Source organism: Clytia hemisphaerica, unplaced genomic scaffold (assembly GCF_902728285.1).
Source record: "Clytia hemisphaerica strain Z4C2 unplaced genomic scaffold, Clytia hemisphaerica genome assembly, whole genome shotgun sequence".
In the NCBI taxonomy this organism is placed as follows: Eukaryota; Metazoa; Cnidaria; class Hydrozoa; order Leptothecata; family Clytiidae; genus Clytia; species Clytia hemisphaerica.
The window spans coordinates 1,709,392-1,729,992 of NW_027103598.1; the positions used below are offsets into that span (position 1 = coordinate 1,709,392).

Sequence of the window (20,601 nt, forward strand, 5' to 3'; positions counted from 1 at the left end):
CATTGGTTTCCATTCTGAAATCAAATTTTTTTGGTAAAATTTTGCAATAAAACTTAGTCTATTGTACTTTAATGTTGATTAGATACTTTGTCAATTCTTATAGAGAAAGTTCTAAAATTTGCAGAATGTTGAGTCGAAACATCAGATTTATTTAAGAACATTGGACTCTGATTTAAACCGAAAACACACCCCTTTCTCACAGACACCTGGTAGGATTTTTTCAGGCAGCGGGGGTAAAAATAACGTACTAAAACTAGATGGGGATTGATATTCCTATGTTTTCGAGCCAGTGGGGATGGAAAAAATAGCACAAGATTTTGCAGTGAGGATTTCCTTTCTGATTATTTTCAATGGAGGACAAAAAATCGGAGGATAATTTTCCACTGGGGACGATATTTTGGCCAATACTTTTTCAGTGGGAAGGGATTCCAGTGGATCTGTGAAAAGGGGGTGTGAAACAGATTAAGATATGGAAATTTTAACCTCACAATGAGGAAGTAAGACACTATTAAAAATCTTTTTAGAAAATCACGAAAGAATGACTACAGAAGTCTGTCATTCAAAAATGTTGTGCTCTCCAAAATTTCAACATCAGAAATATAGATGGGAAAGAGGAAAAAGCTCCTAGAGGTTTTATTTCAACCATTTTGTTTCGACAGAATAATTCTATTATTTCCTATTTATTTGATGTTTTTCTTATATAGACGTCAGACGAAAATTATTTAGTCCTTGATAAAACTTAAAACAGAAACTAAAACGTAATGATATGCTTATTATTCAGTTTTGTATTGTAAAATCATAAAAGTAAAAATTCTTTAAAGATTACCTACCCCCTATATTGTTACGAGCACCCCTTTAAATAGGGGGTAAAAAGTCGTTCGAAACCTAGAGATTTTCCACTTTGGATCTTGAAATTGTAATGATCGTTTGTGTTTAAATTGAAAAAAAATCAGAACCAATTTTCAAACATTTGATACTGAAGCCTACGTTAACAGTGGTGCTCATTGCAGCACGCCAGAGATACTTAACTATGCTTCAGTAGTATAAAGAAACCAAAAATGGCTACAATAGTATTTAGCAAGTTTTGTTATGCAGCTGAGAGCAGTTTGAATTTCGTGTTTCATATAGCTGTCTACTTGAAGTTAGGGGAGAGTGCGTGGATTTTCTCTAATATTTAACCTTTAAACTACAGTTGCATAGCTTAGCTTGACTTATTTTCCTGGAAATTACCAAGTTAATGTATATGTGTTTTTCTGCGATGGAGACGGAAAGATTCTAATTTGTCTACATCCTGACTGACTGAGGACGATGGTAAATCAGTGCTTTTACCGTCCTCAATTTTCGGGACAAAACTGCGGGTTTTTCCAAACCGCTTCACTGCACCGTCCTCAAAAGTACAAATACGTAAACTCGCTACTGTATAGAAAAGCTCGGAAATGGCCCACAGTACAAATAGTCTTTAATCTTGGCAACATGAAAGACTATTGGTTTGCTTAGTAAATGTCTTACTGGGAAAATGCATTAAAGCGCCAATAAAGCGAACCAGCGTTCAGAGGACCAGCTTAAGAACACCCCTGTATCACAGACCCGGTGAAAATCCTCTCATATCACAGACCCGGTGGAACTTTTTTTCTCAATAGGGATAAAAATTACTATTAAAATCCCGATGGGGATGGAAATTCCTTTGTTCCAAGGTTAAAAAATTCAGTGGCAATGGTTTTGAAGTGCAATTTTTAAACATTGAATTTCGAATGGGCCAATCATAGTTTTGCATTGTTTGTTAGGTTAATGGCACCATTTTACCAGCCTATAGACTACATTCCCCATTGAGTAGGAGTTATTTTTATTTGCATTGTGTAGATCTTAGAAGTAAACAAATTTAAATCTGTTTGATTTTTATTAGATTGGATTCAATCTGTTCTTCCTGTATGGAGTCTACCAGATTGTATTTTCCATCCCCTTTTCAACAGTAAGATGGAGTGCAATGAGCTTCTATATAAGGAAATGCAATAGGAAGTTTAGTTCTCCTTTGTAGAGATTTTTATTAGATTTTATCTAAAAAGGACTAGATTAATTTTGTTAACAGATTTGAAAGAGTTTATTTTCAAATTGTTTTCGAGATTTTCAATTTTTAATAAAAGAAAAAATACAATATGGAGAATAATTCGCCGACAAACTCGGTAACTTCTGCTAGTGAAGTTCCTTTGATAAGGAGTTGTAAAGAGGTGGAGATGAGTGATGCTATTTATTTAACTTCTTCTTCTTATGGTTCGCTGAAGGTAGGTGTTACTCGTTTTTTGAGGCGTTCTGGAACTTTATCAGGGAACGTTCCTATTGTGAAGATGAGTGCTACTTCGATACTTTCTTTTATTCATGATGAGTCTTTCTGAAAACTTTTAAAATCCCCCCCCCCCCCATTATGTCACTTAAACAATAGAAAAAGTGACGCATTGGGTGAAAATAAAAACAGAAAAGTTGCATAATTTCATAAAGTCGTTGCAGTGGTGCATATCATGAATTTTGGGTAACGTCTATGCCTATTTCTAAGCTGTTAAAAACGTCAAAAAAAATAAAAAAATATTTCTAGTTTGTGCTACTGTGGCTTATCTTAATCCTCCAATAAAAATGTTTCAGGGGTTGTATTGGGATCTGAAGTGAGGTGTATGGTAAACTGGTTATGAATAGAATGTTTATTATTCATTTTTCTAATTTTGATTTTTTTAAGGAAACAATGGCACATGGTAGATCTGGGAAAATTTCCATTTGTTATCCGAATGAATTTCATGATGTAAGTTCAATAATTTTCATATATATAAGATTACTATGATTTGACTCGATCTATTGAAGTGATTTCATCCCAAAGAATAACTCATTGAGAATTTACTGTCTGCTAATATTTTATTTCTTTTTGAGCCGGGAACCTGGCAATTAGCATTTGGAGAAACCCAGCTCTGACAGACGAGATGGAGTTTTTATAAGATAATTTAATGATTGGTCATTTGAAGTAATAAAAATGACGCGTTTTTTAGAAAAAGTAACAAATTTGTTTTATTACTGGTTAACGACCAACCAAATCAAATAGGAGCTTGTAAAAACTCCATCTCGTCCCAGCTCTGACCCAGAAAATTGAGGACGGTAAAAGCACTGATTTACCGTCGTCCTCAGTCAGTCAGGATGTAGACCAATTAGAAGTTTACTGTCTTCGTCGCAGAAGAACACATATACATAAGCTCGATATTAATTTCCATTTAGTCAAGGAACCTGGCCATTAAAACCCATTTGCTGAATCCGATCATTCTGATTTTTATACCGGGTGCACCACAAAAATTTTAATGAATTTTTGACCTTTTATAGAAGAGTTTTTCAAAATCATAAAATCATAAAATCATTTTCCTTTGTAACTTTTTTAATATTGGTCAGAATTTAATGAATGGTACACCAAAATTTAAGTTACCCTTTCCTCTTTACGATACAAAAAAAACTTCTTCAAAATCCTAAATACTTTTCGAGAAAATTGGTTTCAAAGAGAGAAACTTTTTTGTAGCGTTCCCGGTAAGCGATGGCTTCAGCAACGGGTTAGCTGTATATCTCGCCAAGAATCAAAGCTAGATCCTCTGGCTAATTTACATTAAGTTTTTTTTTCTAATGACGAGTAGATTTACACCTTATCCCAAGTATGTTGTTTCACACATCACGAACTATCCTATATACCTTTTTGTCCGTAGCCGCCAATCGCTGCGCGGGCACTTTTATGTCCGTTTATCCCTCTAAAACCGTCTCAGTCTTTTTTCTCACATAAAAACAAAAAAAAAAGGTGTTAAAAAAGAGTGGACTGAGTTTAGGGGTAATTAAGTAATCAAATGGTATGCGCCTGACTGCGCGACTACGGATGAAAAGGTGTATTACTAACATGCTGGCACTTTGACTTCACTAAATACACAATGCCCCATGGGGTCCGTTGTTACCCATCATGATTAATGTTCCGAAAATAAACTTAATCTTACCTGAAGCATTTGTAACATTAACGTTTTAGGCCGCGCGTCACAATCGAGTTGAAGATTTACGCCGAATCTTATCAGCTTACAGCGGGAACAGCCATAAAATCAGTTCATTGAACAAAGAACGATTGAGTGCACTCCACTATGCTGTCAGATATGGTCATATACAATGTGTATTGGACATTATCCAGGCTGATGAATCAAGTATGTCTTGTTGTATATAGTTGACGCTCTCTAATTCGATTTTCAAAAAGAATTGTATTTTCATCGAATAGGCGCTGGCCCTAATTTAACGCTGGCCCCTTTTACGCCGGCCCTTATTACGCCACGAGCCCAAAAATAACCCCAATAAGGGCCGGCGTAAAAAATGCCGACGAGGTAGTAGAACGTCGTTTATGAGGATTTCTTGTTGATAGTGACTTTCAATGTTATTGAATTAGAAAGCGTCAACTGTACATTGGAAAGGTTAACTTCGATGGCTGTATATAGTAATTTGAAGTAATAACTTTGTTAAAGGAAGGAGATTGTGAATCATGTCTGATATTCTCGCTATACAAATGTAACACCCCTGTCTCACAGCCCCGGTGGAACTTTTTTTCTCAGTGGGGGTAAAAACTCCTATCTAAATCCCAACGGGGATAGAAATTCTATTGTTCAAAGGTTAAAAAATCTAATGGGGATGGTTTTGGAGTACAATTTTTAAACTTTGAATTTCTAATGGGGATGAAATCAAAATCAATATCCCAGTAGTGGGGCTGAAATTTCAGGTTATTTTCCCACCGGGGACGAAATTTCCCAGTGGGGTTCGGTTCCCAACGGGTCTAGGGTGTAATTTACGGGCTACTTTTTGCAGTGTGCCGATTCGAAACTTTCTTGAAATATTCATGCCGTAAACAAGAATTCAAAATTGATATCTGACTCCAATCAGGGGGACGGCTAAAGTCGCCTTTAAAGATATTGATGGATTTACCATTTACCCCGTTATTTTCTACAATTACATGTTCTTTGCTTCAGGTGTTCGTCGAAAGGGCAAACATGATGTTCAACCCATTCATTACGCGGCACGTTTCTACCGGAAGACGGATGACGGTAAGCAAACTTTGCGAGTAGAGATATTTTAATTTTGAAAAGTTACAGTTCTGTTTCGTTTTCCGTAACAAAAAATAAACAGTTCATTTCTTACAGTTTAGGCTATAGTAGTTTAGCTGATAAAGTAGTTTCATTTTATTTTTAATCCGGCCCGCAACGCTTGTTTCGGTGGTAGCTAATATGTAGTCTACTGCTTTTGTAAGGCGTTTTTAAGCAAAAGAATACACATAAAAGCGCGACCTTATAAGTGAGTGATTTTTTTAAGTGACCTACTTCCAAAGGCTCTAATTCCTATGGTGCGGAAGCGATTTAGAGGGTTTACAACCAGCTGGGAACAGTAGTTTTGCCAGAAAACAGGTTTTTAGGCCTCCAGAGCTGCTTGGGCTTTCTTCCTCGATGGTTTGTAAGGCAACTCAACGTTATCAAATTGGAGAAACATAATTTAAATTTTTTTATTTACTCTGCATTTCTTATACAGCCGATGAGAATGTGATCGAAATCTTGTTGAAACATGGTGCAGACATAGATGCTAAAGATTCATTCCACTACACACCGCTTCAATATGCTGCCGTCAGCGGAAATGTGGACGCGCTCCGAATATTACTTAATCATTTTAAGGAAAATATTGAGGTAAGATTTAGTTGTTCTTTAGTAAAAAAACTTCAAGAGTATAACATTTTCCAAAAAGTACGATGTGAAAAGTCTTATACCAACTTTTCATATGTGATTAATTTTCAAAATCAAATTCTCTGTAGGTACAGAACGGAAGATACCAAACAAAAGCTGCAATACACCTTTTCGACCGTAGCTGTCAGTTGCAGCGCGAGTATTTTTTTGTCAGTTTTACCAACCTAAAACCGTCCCAATCTTTTTTTCGCACCTAAAGACAATAGAAAAACGTGTAAAAAAAAGATTGGATCGAGTTTAGAGTGGTAAATTAAAAAATAAAGTGGCACGCGTCTGACTACGGTCAAAAAGGTGTATAGTTTTTTAGTCGTTTTTACTAAATGACTGATGCTTAAAGTTATTTAGTTTACTTATGTTTTTCCTTTTCATTACGTTTTCACAGCACGCAGATCCAAGTGGTGTCACTGCACTGCATAGCACTTGTTTGAAAGGAGAGGTGGAATGCGCTTTATTGCTTATCCAGAATGGTGCCAAAGTTTTTCAAACAGACAATAAGAAAATGAATGCTATTCACTATGCTGCTAAATCAGACTCCAGACAGGTTTGTTCACTTTTTTATAAAATCTAACGACCTTCTCCCGTGGTCTTGCGGTTACAAATAAACCTACAGCACTGGCTCTTGTAGCGAAGTAGTCTTTATCACAAAATGAATGTAAATGTAGTTGAATGTAGTTTTTCCTTCTCAAAGTGATCAATAGTCTCTTGTAATGCTATAGTACGACAGTATAGAAATATTTAATAGTTACTAGTTGTCAGTTGCTAAAAAGGCCTCAGAATTGATTAAATTTAAGCCTAACCAGGACAGGGTATTACGATGGAGATTAAACACTGATTTAAACCATGCTTCTTTTGAGATTCAAAACTGATTCCCTACACTACTAGCATTCCTATTATTGAAAATTTGCCCTCTTATCAATAATGATAAACCCCCCTGGATGATTGTTAAATATCCCTTGAATCAATCCATTGATTGATTTACCAGATCTTAGATCCATTAATTCAACTATTGGAGCATGATAACAACGCTTTGATCAACGGTGAATCACTATCTGTTCTTTTGAACATTGCCAACATCAACGGCGAAACTCCTCTCCATCTGGCTATCCTTGAAGAGAATCTGGAAGCTTGTAAAATTCTGATCGCCAAAGGTGCCGATGTCAACTTAGCCAAACTTAGAGGTGATTATTTCTTACAATTATACACGTGCTTTTTTTATAAGAACAAACTATATAAGAACATAAGGCGTCTATGGCCATAATACTAAGAACAAGTTAAGAACATTTTAAGGCTTTGCGGACTCAAAAACACTCGATTCTTTAGGAAAATGGGTCAAATGGTCACAAAATGGAGAAAATAAAAACATTTTAAGAATATTTTTAGGCTGAAAATCGAAAAAGTTAAGAGCATCCGAAAGCTTCAAAAAATTTGGATGTTCTTATAAAAAAATGCTTTTGCGCCTCCCTTTTTTTGAAGCAAACAAAATCTTGAGATTCCATACGTCATGTTTTTTCGGAGTTAAAAAAAACGTGTACGGATTTGACTTGAGGTCACTTCCCCTTCATCTGAAGCCTTCTCCCTCTGTCGTGGATCATTGATCGACCTTTTTTCATTTATCAAAAGGGTTAATCCAACATTGAAAAGCTTTGGTGTGTATTATCTAAAGCCATAGGCGAAGCGAGATACCCTGCAAAATTTATGAGGGAGTGCAGACGTTTATGACATATTCATTATCTTTAGATAAAACAAAGACAATAATTACAGTGTCATAAAAACCGCTCTCATCCATAAACTTTGCAGGGTATCTCGGTACGCCTATGAAAGCTTATGTTAATAACAATGCTATTGGTATTGGCTGAGCCTTAGAAAATACTGCAATATACTAGCTTATTCGAGCTTCTATTATTCGAATCTTTCTATAATTCGAACTTATTTCCAGTCCCCGTCGATGAGAAACCCTCTTAAAATACTTTCTCTAATTCGAATCTCTCTGTTATTCGAGCAAATAAGATTCCCCGTTCGAGCTCGAATTAGCGAGAGTCAATTGTACTTGATGCTTTTAGGCTCACTAGACAAATGCTTAAACATCGAACCTATAATTTTCAAATTTGAAGGACTAACGCCATTACATTTGGCATGCGTGAAAGATAGTGTGGAAATAGTCAAGTTGTTGGTCAGGGAAGGTGCTCGAGTGACGGGTACTGATGAAATACGTGAAATCCCTTTACATAAAGCTGCTCGTAATGATAAAGTGGAAATCGTCAAATTCCTCTTGGAAACGTAAGTCTCAGATTTTCGTACAGGTAGTGACGCAACGTTCATTTAACTGCATACCTAATGTCTAAACTCTAGTTTAGACGGCCCACTTTTCGCCCTGCCTATTCTATTTGTGAATTAAGGTGGGCAAAAAGTTGGCTGTCAATGCATTACCCTCTTTTGACGTCAATATAATGACTTTTATTGATTTTAAATGCCAACTTTGTGCCCACTTTTTGCTTACTCTAACAATTAGAAAAAGAAAGCAGGAAAGAATATGGACCTTCTAAACTAGAGCAAGGCTAAACTTCCAAATCTTAAATTACTAACTAGGGTATGTCGAAAATTGATTTTAAAAAATAAAGGAAATGTTGTTCTATATCTCTATACTGCAGTTAATAATCGACAAAGCATTGTTTAGGAAAATATTTAATTTTATTCCTTAAAAACATTATTAAGATGAGTAACTTCTCATTAAAGTTCCCGCTTATTTAATCTGACCCTTCCTTGTTACCAACATTTGCAGTGATCCAAGCCAAGTAAATATTGAGGATTTGGACAAGCAGACTCCTTTGATTGAATCTGCAGCCAAAAACAACTTTGCTATCACTGAGTTATTGTTAAGTCATGGTGCTGGTATAGAAGCTTGTGATAAATTTATGAAAACATCTTTGTTTTGGGCTGCTGAGAAGAACTCACTGGAAGTTTTCAAAGTAAGTTTAGTGTTGTATTATGAATGGAGGTAAATAAACACGGAAAAAGTAAACCCGGAATTATACAAATGAAGCTGCTATTAACCTTTATTACATATTAGCAGTACCATGAGCCCCGTGAATCTTAAGAGTGTAATCTTAAAGCTTCCTCTTTAATAGTTCATCGAAAAGTTTGTTAAAGAAGAGTTTGCTAATCTTTCTTCGCTACTGTATTACTGTATTTTAGCGGAGTTACCCATCCCAGGGTTGTTAGATTCTATCTATCCGCAGACACGTGTTTCGTCCTTCCCAGGATTCATCAGTGCAGCTCGGGTAAGCGAGCATAGACTGCTGTTGTTACTAGAGTGCTCAAAACACTTAGTATTGAGCTTCGCATAATCGCTTGTGGTGAACGGAGAAGCAGAGCTTGCCTCTCCATAGAGTCTATACCTATATTCGTATATTTATTTACTTTGGATCTTTCTGTCCAGGTCTTATTACAACATATCAAAGACAATGAACTAGATTTGAAAGAATTAATCGAGCAACGTGACACATACGAACACACTCCACTTCATATCGCAGCAAAAGGTGGACACACGGAGATAGTGCAAATCCTGGTGGAGCACGGTGCCACGGTGAGCACGCTCAATGATCAAGAACGGACGCCGTTACACACTGCCGCTGATAATGGATTTATTGAGTAAGATTCTTACTTATTGTTCATGACAATTTATATAGCTGACGATTCGATAAAGATGAAATTTAAAGGTTTTATTTTTACATAAGTGTTCCCGTTTCATATCAGACACTTATTTCATATCACGACAGTGTCTGTCTATTGTTATATTGTGCTGATATTTATAAGCAAAAAAAGGTTTTTCTTTTCCTCTTTCTGACCAATCTTACTCCACATCCGTGTCAACCCAATGTGAAAAAGCTTGTAAATTAAAAATTAAGAGTAAGCAAACGATATCGCTCTTATTTAAAAACAAAACCTTTAAAGTACTATCATAATTCAACTTTTGTTTTTTTTTCTTGCACACTGTATGAAGCTCTGGTCCTGATGTGATCATCGGGCACTCTTTGAAGGAATCATCTATCACTTATTGATATTCGTTATTCTTATAAACGCGCCATTTCACCATTTAATGGTGTAAACTTTTACTGAGCTGGAATCATGAGAAGACCAACTATTTAATTTTGCTTTAAAACATACCTACAATACCGGCCATAATATTTGAGAAAAAAGGGAAATTCTCACGAAGTCTTATAGCCACAATCGATTTGGAAGCGCTGTAACTTAGGTTAGAAGGGTAGAGTTTTAACATGAGATATAAAACTCAAAAGTCTAAAAGTTCAAGAATGGTTCAATAGGGTTCAGAATATGGCCTGGAAGTCTATAAACCCCACCCAAATTGAAATTGAAGAGTGAGTGTAAAGGAGTGGATTTAGAATTGAAATATTCGATTAAATCTAACAAATAACCCAAAAGCCACTTTCTCGCCTGAACTTTAAAATGCTAAAAACGAGGAATTAACCAAAATTCTCAATATATTATAACTGATATTGTAGGCTATTAACTTACTTATACAGCGAGATGTGCGGTCCTCTTAAATAAGTTTTTGCAACCTTACTACCTTATCGGGGAAAACTTCGTCCAAAATTTCGTTACTTTTCCCCGACGAAGTTTTCCCCGATAAAACAGAATTTTCTAATAATGAAATCTGGAAGAATCTTTGTATTTCTTTTTAGTGTTGCAAGAGTGCTGATCAAAGCCAAACCTTCGATGATCGATGAACAAAATGCTTCTGGATATACTGCTGTCCATCTTGCAGCCAAATCTGGCAAAAACGAAATGTTAAGGTACCTTCATCATTTTCTTTGCTAAATTCAACTCATCAAATATGGCCGAGAAAGTTGATTATTGCGTATAAGCTACGATAAGCTTATGTAAAGCAGGACTTTTCATAAAAAAAGTGCCTGTTTATTTAAGTGGAGGAAGATTTTGGGGAAGATTTAAGTCACTACCACCAAATATTGGTCACTTATACCCGACTTTATTAATCCGATAAGCAAACTATTTGGACAATAATTCTTTAATCCTGATAATGTTTGATTACACGTTTTTTTTTTTCATAAGAACATTCAAAATCCAAAATTCAAAATTTTTGAAGCCTTCGGATGTTCTTAGCATGTTCTTATTGTCCCCATTTTATGAGTATTTTTGCTCATTTTACCATTCTCCTAAGAAATCGGGTGTTTTTGAGTCCTCAAAGCCTTCAAATGTTCTTAACTTGTTATTAACATTTTGACTATCAAAGCCTTATGTTTTTATATAGTTTGCTCTTATTAAAAAAACGTGTATTGAAACGGTTACGATGATAAAAGGCTCCAAATAAATCCTCCTTATTCGTCTTTTTTTCAGTTTTCTGCTAGAGAACAATGCAGACAATAACCCACAGGACAACCACATGTTAACACCGCTCGCGCTCGCTTCGTACGAAGGCCATAAAGATTGTGTCAAGACTCTACTCCATTACCGTGCAGCTGTAGAGGCTAGAGATCCAAACAATAAAACGTCATTGTTTTTTGCTGCAGCAGAAGGCCATGCGGAGGTAGTGAAATGTTTATTGGACCATGGAGCAAATGTGACCCATAAAGATAGGACTGGACAGAATTTGTTGGATGTTGCTATCAAAGAAGGGAAAGTGTATGTGTATTGTCCTTTATTTTCTTCATGTTACGTGACGCTTACACTGTACCAGAAGTGTATCTCACGTTTATCGCTTCGTAGTACACTATGTGCGCATTATCTGTTTGATAAAAAGTTCCCGTACGCAGACCTCTGCGATGAAGTATGCTATGATTTATAAATAGCAAAGCTTCTCTCATCGTCTTCCCTCTCTCACTAACACTCCATCGCAGCGGTCGGTTTGAAAAACTGCAAGGGAAAGGACAATGACAACACACCCTCTACGGCAATGAATTTTGAAATCAGACGTAAATACTAGGTGTATACCCCTGTGTATAGACAACGTGAAGCTAGGCTACCAGGAGAATGATACGATATAGCTATATCATATATCCGGCGCTACTATTGGACTGAGTAGGGTCCCAAAAATACCGCTACTAGCACCCAATGAGGCTGGTCAATTATGTTCGAAGTTATATGAAATGACGGTTTTGAACCCTTATTTCTTATCCCTAAAATCCTGGAGGATTTGACCTTCAAAAAATTGACCACCTCGACATAAGTAGGGGGGTGTAAATTCTTTTTCTCTTGAGTAGCCCGTTATTTTGCTCGGCTTTGATTCAGAACTGCAAGGAATTCTTATTTACGAAATATCAATTTCCAAATTTTGTTTATCTCTTAGAGATGTTGCTAATGTGTTACTTGATCGACCTGAATGGAAGTGTGTATTGCGCAACAAATCGTTTGACGAATCTGGTGCATTGACAAGCCCCATGGGAAAGATGATCCAATCTATGCCAGGTACATCATTAACAATGTTGGAATTGGCGTTGTAATTTTTGGAAATATTGCTCAAATCCGGTTTTTGAAATTCAAATTTTTTATGATACGAGGATTAAATATATCAATTTTTTCGAATTCTGAAGTCATTCAGGTTTTGGAAAGAGAGAAATTTCCCGATTCTAATTTTAACTTTCTCATCAAACCTGCCTACCCTTCAATAAATGTGCATTTTTATCTAATCTCCCTTCCTTTTTAGCAATGGCGAAAAAAGTCTTAGATCGTTGCATGATAAGCCACGAGAACGCGCGACAAGTAGCGGCCGAGCGAACACGATCTGTCGAAATCACGTACGAGTTTATAGATGACAATTTCGCGGATGAGATGTTACCTGCGGATAAGCCAGAACATACTTATTTTGACAGTGTGGCTCGTATTGCTAACGAAGTTCTGTTAAGAAGTTCCTATTCGCGAAGACGAGCCGAGGAAAAGATGAGAGAGAGACATAATCCTCCACTTTCTATTCTGGTATAGTGGATTTCGAGATTTCTCTTTATATACTCTTTTCCTATTACCTTAATTTCACTAGCTAATTAGCACTTCTTCAGGCTACCTTTTCACACTTTGAAATTTAAAGGATCCAGAGCTTAAGATAAATCCCCTCTAAAAGGGTCACAATTTCTAAAATTTCCAACCAAACTTCGGCACTTACATCTCTGGAAGAGGGTCCCAAAAATTTAGTACCCCCTTCCCCGAGACACCAAAATTATCCGACTTTTAGCTTGGAAATACTTATCACTTCTCAAATCTAGAAACTCTACACTGAGGAAAATTACTCTGTTCGCACGTAACAATTCCGTCCCGCTCCGAAACAGAATGAAGCCATCCTATTGGTTACATTCAAGTTTTACGTCACTTCTAACCAATAGAATGGCTTCATTTCGTTTCGGAGTGAAACAGAATCGTAACGTGTGAGCATAGTCTTAATCTCCTAAACTCTTAGAATTTTTATTTGTTTTATTCTCGCTATAACCTTACTACTTTCATCTTTTCTAGTGCAAAAAAGAGGACAGTGACCTACTGAATCATCCCGTAGTATCTACACTGATTGAAATGAAATGGAAAAAGTTTGGAAAACCTGTTTATTATTCCAAGTTTGCAATCTTCATCATTTTCCTTTTCTTCTTGTCTGGATATGTCTTAGCGGTAAGTGAGCCAATATTTTTGTTACTTTCTTCCATTTAGACCATGTTCAGACGTTACGGTTCCGTTCTGTTCCGTTCCGTTCCGAACGTCAAAATTCGAAACGTCAGAGAAGAAGACGTTACAAAGCAGAACAGATTGAAACGGTTTCGCTCCACTTTTTTCGTCGGAACGGAACTGCTCCGTTTTCTTGCTCCGAAATGTTCCGAAACCAATATGAACACACTCGATCCGTAACGAAAATCATACCGCAGCGACACGGAACAGTAACGTATGAACATGGTCTTAGGTGAAAGAAGTATAGACAATTACACTCGTTTTAGTCGTTTTGATGATTTAATTTTAACGGGAAACATCCTGCCTTCCGTTCCGTCCATTCGGTTTGAAATGGTATAACATCTAAAGAAAGCTAGCAATTCAATAATCTTTTGTTTTGCTGTAAAATAAGGCGTTGCAACGACATAAGCGGGCTATTTGGACGCCAACTTGCCAATTGATGATGTGGCTGCAGTGAATAGTTTTCCGTTTTCTAGTAACCTAGAAAAGAGATTATCAGATTTTTAGCGTACTACACGGGTTTTTCATCGTGTAGGTGCTAAACTAGACTATGCTATAGTCTAAGACGAGTTTCATCTAAGAGGAACAAACGTTAACACGGGATTAACGATTTTTTACGGGGATGTCTGTTGTCGTAAACACAGACTCTATCCGCTGCGAAACATATTATGTTTTATAATATACAAACTATGTTATAACATAATAATATATTATACGGACGATACCATCGTCCAGTGCTAAACATGAGGATGATGTGAACACTGACCTTAACCATATATCCCTGAACCAAGCTATATCCGCCATCTTTAATCGAAACTTTTTTGAATGGGTACCCGCAAAGAAGCCACTGATGTGTCAAAAATTAACGTCTAACGGCGCTACATCATCAAAAGTATTCGAGGGAAAGTAAACCTAGCGCTCTCGATGCATTTACACCACTATTGAGTAGTGCCGCCATTAGGGTAGCACTTTTCAAAAAACTTCAATTTTACTTGGCCGGGATTGAGAAACTTGGTCCAGAGCATATAAAGGTCAGTGGATGTGAATGTTTTTGTGCATTTCCTGCAATTTTTTCATTAGGTTACTCCGTTATTACCGAGCAGAATTTTCCCTAAAGAAGGATCAAACACCACTGAAAATTGTGCTCCCCACATTGAAAGGAATTTCAAACTTGAGGATGACGTCATCAATGTTTTATTCTTAATTATGGGGCGATACATTGTCTTGGCATTGTCTTGTTTCCAGTTACTGTTAGAGGTATGATAGTATGATAGTTTGCTTTGGGCTATTCCTGTATGAGAGAAGTGAGAGGGAAGTGAACCATCTGAATCATCCGGAATGGGCCCTATCCCTAGATAGATACCTACCCTAGGATAGGGAAATTATTACGCTTACCAGACACTGCTATAGTTATTGGTGTATAGACGACGATACTCGAACTATACGGGAGGACATACATATTCGCAGGTGTTGAACCTTTGAGTATCGTCACCACACCACATGCAATGCCTACCCCATACTCTTCTACCTGAGTGATTGTACCCAGTTCCCCTCACAAGGCATAGGTCGACCCGAAAGTACATTCACTTGCCAAATGTAAGACTAAACCTCTTTTTGAAAGATTTTAACTTGAGTTTTAGCTTTGTTGGCTTTGTCCTAGGCGAAATATACGATGCATGCGTTTTTGTTTCAAACTCAAAATTATTTTTTTTTCGGTTTTAGCCGATCCAAATGATAAACAGACGTTTCAGTTATTTCTGTGACCTCACCAACTGGTTGGAATTGACCATGTACATACTTGCCCTACTTTACACGTTTCCAAATATGGATGAAGCTTACTTGACAAAGTATGCATGCATTATTTATTATGAAAACTAATCTCTAAGATAATCATGCAACTCTCTCTCTCTTTTATTCGAACCTCTATTATTAATCGAATCTTTTTGTAATTAGAACTAAATTATTGGTCCCCAGTCAACTGTACGCAATACACACTCGCAAATGAGGCTCAAACGAGGCTCGAGTCTCCGCTTCTCTTGATTTGCCCTTCACTTTATTAACTTCTGAAAAATAATTTAAAAGCTTTCTTAAAGTATTACATTACTTTACATAGCGTCAGCCCCCTGCTAGTTGGGGGGGGGATTACACCCTCCAAAAAGCCAAAAAGGGTAGGGCTAATGATATTTTAAATATTTGGGGGGACCTAATGTATTTGGGGGGAGCTGAAATCTCATCATTTAACGTGGGGGCTGAATACTTCATCTTAATGGTTGGCTTCAATTACTTAAATTAAAGCTAACAAAAACCTTTGGGGGACTTAAAAATCAGGGGGGACCTAATTTTTGCCAGGGACCTAAACCTAAGCTGACGCTATGTTTACAATCTCCTGTTGTTAAGGAGACTAGTTTATAAGGCATTGTTAAATAAAGGGACCAGCAAACCTGTCCGAGTTAATACCGAGATATTGGAGAGAAAGAGATTCGCGTTATGGAGATTTCTGTACTGGTTTTCCATTTTATTTTTTTAGTTGCGACACCGTTCCCTATAAAACGAGTCTTGGAGCATGTGCTATCTTCTTAGCATGGTGTGATCTCTTGTTGTTCATTCGAAAGTTCACCAATGTTGGAATTTATGTGGTGATGTTTATTGATGTGATGAAAACGTTCTTGAAATTCTCGTTAACTTTCTCGTTGTTCATTGTGGCTTTTGCGATGGTCTTTCACAGTTTGATTGGGCCTCACGTAAGTAGAATTACTTCTTTAGCAACTGTAGTGCAGTGGTAGGATACTGTATCCGGCTACGGTGCGCAAGGTTGTCGGTTCAACCCCCAGCTGAGTGATGAAAGATTCCCAAAATAGTACTTGATGCCTCTCTGCTTGATGCTCAGCAATTAAGAGAAGGATCAAGGGTAAGTGGAGCAATCCAGGGAGAAAGAGTGGCGTCCTCCCCTACCTTTGTGTAGATTGCTATCGAAAGAGGAGCCTTTGGGTCGTCTCCGGCTGCGGTCGCAGACTTATTATAACCTCATCTGCTATTTATCGCAAATTTTCAGTTGTAACATATTTTTTTTTTCAGTACGGAGACATAATATTTTACGCTCACCTTGTTTTTAGTTTTTACATGGTTTTTCACCTTGAATTGTTTGGTGTTGATTAATTGATGCTAAGAATGGCTAAGGATAATAATTTCAGGTTCACTTTTAATATGAACGAAGTTTTTGATTTTGTATACGTGTTTGTGTCCTAATTGATTGGAAAGTAATATTATGTCCCTTCAAATCAGATTGACAATCTTAAATTTTTAAATTTTCGGCTTAAGGATTGACTTTCCCAACATTTTATTAATTATAGAAAGAGCTTTTCCACACTATCGGTCGTTCGTTTGCCAAAACCGTTGCCATGACGATTGGAGAATTCGGTTACGAAGAATTGTTTTACGCAAAAGAAACGAGCAGACTTCCCATGATCACGTGGTTTCTGTTTGTTTTGTTTTGTATTGTCATGACGATCCTCTTGATGAATATGCTGGTAAGATGATTTTCATTTCACACACAACAGTTTTTCCACATTCACACCCGGTGTGACCCCCGTCGTTCAACTAGAAAATTTGGTTAAAATTTCAATCACGGTGGTAAAATACCCTACAATTTCAACCCCCACTTGAAAATTGACTTTGACTTGATCCCCATTTGAAAATTCAAAGGAAAAATTTGCACTTGAAAACCATTCCCACTGGATTCTTGGGAATAGAATCTTTATCTCCATTGAGCTTTTGATACTAATTTTCATCCCGCTGTGTGGTGGAAAAAAGTTCCACCAGGGCTGTAAGAGAGGGGTGTAAATTCATCTGTGGACCTCATTGGTTGAATGTACTTTTAAACGCCTTAATTTCTTTCTTATCTCTTCTTCTGCTTTATGAAATATAGCCGTTGGGTATTCCAGAAATAGTCTGTACTCCCTATGTTGAGGAGGTGTAACATTCAGGGTGGTCTGGAAAATAAAAAATCCAGGGTCTGGTTTTTTGAATGATAAAATCCAGGGTGGTCAGTAAAATCGGGCTGAGAATCCAGGGTGGTCAGTATAACGAGGTCGAAAATCTACGGTGGTTCAAGGAAATGGGAGAAAATAATCCAAGGGGGTCTCTGAAAAATTTGAAAAAAATCCAGGGGGGTCACTTTAAAAAAAAAACATAGGGGGTACAAATTTTTTCTGGAATAGCCCATGTATGGTATACTTCAAATCTACATTTCTCCCTAATAGGTTGGTTTGGCTGTTGATGATATACAAAGTGTTTTGAAAAAAGCTGAATTAACACGTGTCAAAATGCAGGTATGTGAAAATTGTTTTGTGTTGTCTTATCAATATCATGTGATCTTCACTCATTCAACCCAAGAAATGTAGTACCTGAACATCATGTCAAAGCTGCTACAATGATGGTCTTATTAGTGTATTGGTCGTTTAGTGTATCTTAGTTCGTTTAGAATTTAAAGTTCGGGCAAGAACGGCGTTTTTATTAAAAATTTGGAGCTACCAGTGCTTCTTCCGAAGAACTTTTCCGTTTGCCTTGAAATTTGACAACTTTCTTAACCTAAGCTTGAACTACCACTGGCGTAAAAATGAACATTGTAGTATAAGTAGAAAAAAGCTTTTTTGCAATTGCATATTTAACCGCTAAATATCGCGAGTTTTTCAACCAAAAATACATTTAAATATAGTGCTTTTGATTCTCTAAAATAAGTAAAAAAATATCCAGAATTATATTTGACTATCAAAAATAACAGGCATTGTTGTTTCCACTGCCAATTATATCTCGATACACTTCGATTTCCACTGGCATCATATGGGATCGCTCATACCTTGGAGCGCCGTGACCCATACCGCCGTCTTCTTTGACATTGTATTTGAAATTTAAGAAAATAGAAATTTGAAGTTACGGAGTAATTGCACTTAATGGGTCACAAAATCTTTAGTATAACAATATCCTTCCAACATTCCAGGTTGAACTTGTTTTGGACGTTGAAAAGATGTTACCAATGAAATTCCGTGAGAAATGGGGTCAGTTCACAACAGAGGAATTTACTCACTATCTACGCACCAATGTCTATAAACGAAGAGATCACAAATGTGACCACGAAGCAAATGATGATGGAGATGATGTTATTGGATGGGAGCATGAAGAAAAAGTATAAGCTAGATATCATGGAGATAATTATGATGGAGTCAATTTGTTGCGTTTTTTAATTGAAATTTCTGGTCTTTCTCTGTGGTCAGAGAGTGTGAAGAATAGATTTGAGCTGAATATTTTGGGGGATAATATTATTGATGTCTTTGTTTTTTTCTGGTGTTCTATCCACATGAAATGATTAAAAACGAAGTAATTAAATCGAACATAATAAATCAGAAGTATTACATAAACTTGAAAGAAATCCACCATTGCGCCAAGGATCGAATGCCGACTGGATGGAATATGGATGGAAATGGAACTAAATGAAATTTGTCATAAAAAGAAAATGAACACTGCGATGATCCAAAAAATATATAAGAACGCTCGCTTAAATGATGCAAAAAGATTTGTAACAAACCCGCTTCACCTTGTAGAGTCATTGGCTATCCCAGCTGGCACACAGCATTGTTTCGACGTTTATCTAACGTTCACAACATAACGTTAGATGAACGTTGAAACAACGTTGTGTGCCAGCTGGGCTGTATTGGCGTTGAGCTGGTTATTCGTAACTCTCGACTGTCAGTCAATTAAGTCACAAATTCATACATAAAAAGAAATAATTTTTAATCAACTAAAACAATTAAATTTTGCGGCTCATCGCAGATTTAGCTCAAACCCAAACTCCGTCTTTTCCTAAACAATCTTGCAAAATAAATGTATCATATTTATTTAAAACGATTAGTTATCTCTCTGATTAGGTATATTTTAATTTATTAAATATTCTTATTTTGATTTAGTTAGAGTTTAGGCCAAAATATTAATGTAAACATACACACGTACATTTAACAATAAAAACATCAAAATTTATAACAATGTTTTTTTCTTTGGGACCCAAGAGACAGCTTCCATGATATACTCAGGATGAAAGAAGTTACTCCGTCTGACTGTTGGTATATCCCAGTGCCCTAGTTTGCAGAGTGTGGCACGTTTGCTCGAGATGTCGAGTGCACAACTCGGAAAAAGTCGAGTGCAGGTGCAAAATTTGAGGTTTTCAGGTGCAAGTGCGGCCTTTTTAACCTCAGGTGCAAAGTTCAGCTATTTTTTTCCTCAAGTGCAGCTAATTTTAGCATTTTTTTGCCTTTGTGGGCTAATATCTGAGGTATAGGTGCACCTTGTCCGGACCAAAATTTATCAGGTGTGCTCTTTCAGTGCGGAACTTGGTATTTCCGAATTTTTCCTCGAGTGCAGCATTACCACACTTTGCAAACTGGCAAGTGCCCCTTTTTTGCCCAAAAACCCCCTTCTTATTTTTATTGTGTCCATAGTAGACAAATGGAATGGAATTTTATTTACTTACAAATACTCATCATAAAAAAAATCATGACTTCAAAAAAAGTAGGATTATAATCAACAATGCATTAGGAGTCACAAACCTTTTAGCACTTTACAAAAATGTCAAGTAAAAGTCTTTTTGTAGTCAAGTAGTAAAGAAAAATCTCTTTTGTTGAATTTGAAAGAATGACTTGTCACATTTTTTGTTTGTATTAAATGTTATCCTTATAAACATAAGGATCTCCGGTCACTCATACGTACTCCAGACAGTACTGTTTATAGGAAATAATTTATTATAAGCAGTTATGTGTTTGGGAATTTCAAAAGGAAACCCTCTTGATAAATAAAATGAAATGTGGCTTTAGTTCTACCTGCTCTGTAAATGACGTTCGCAATATCTGTATGAACGAGAAACACGTCTACAAGGGTGACTTTCTTTATTCCTTTAGTTTGACGTTGGAATAATAGAATGTTAGCCTGTCCACATGGCTAATTCTCAGGTCCCGGCGGGATACACCTTTTCGATCATAGTCGCGCGGGCATTTTTTTGTCCGCTTTATCCCACTAAAACCGTCCCAGTCCTTTTTTTGCATCAATAGACAATAGAAAAATGCGTCAAAAAAGGATTGGGACGGTTTTAGTGGGATAAAGT

The 20,601-nt window shown here is 36.7% G+C and overlaps 1 protein-coding gene across 1 annotated transcript; it reads left to right on the plus strand.

The window, feature by feature from the left end:
* Positions 1–2,118: 2,118 nt before the first annotated feature.
* On the plus strand, positions 2,119–19,483 carry LOC136801948 (transient receptor potential cation channel subfamily A member 1 homolog). The gene is made up of 21 exons (XM_067058645.1): positions 2,119–2,279; positions 2,726–2,788; positions 4,034–4,202; positions 5,013–5,087; positions 5,566–5,717; positions 6,157–6,315; positions 6,757–6,952; positions 7,886–8,051; positions 8,554–8,740; positions 9,211–9,422; positions 10,475–10,585; positions 11,148–11,432; positions 12,097–12,215; positions 12,454–12,722; positions 13,251–13,400; positions 14,535–14,711; positions 15,177–15,301; positions 15,982–16,195; positions 16,805–16,981; positions 17,714–17,782; positions 18,451–19,483. The coding sequence occupies exons 1-21, from the start codon at positions 2,154–2,156 to the stop codon at positions 18,640–18,642; spliced, it is 3,393 nt and encodes a 1,130-aa protein (XP_066914746.1). The 5' UTR covers positions 2,119–2,153; the 3' UTR covers positions 18,643–19,483.
* The last annotated feature ends 1,118 nt before the right edge of the window (positions 19,484–20,601 follow it).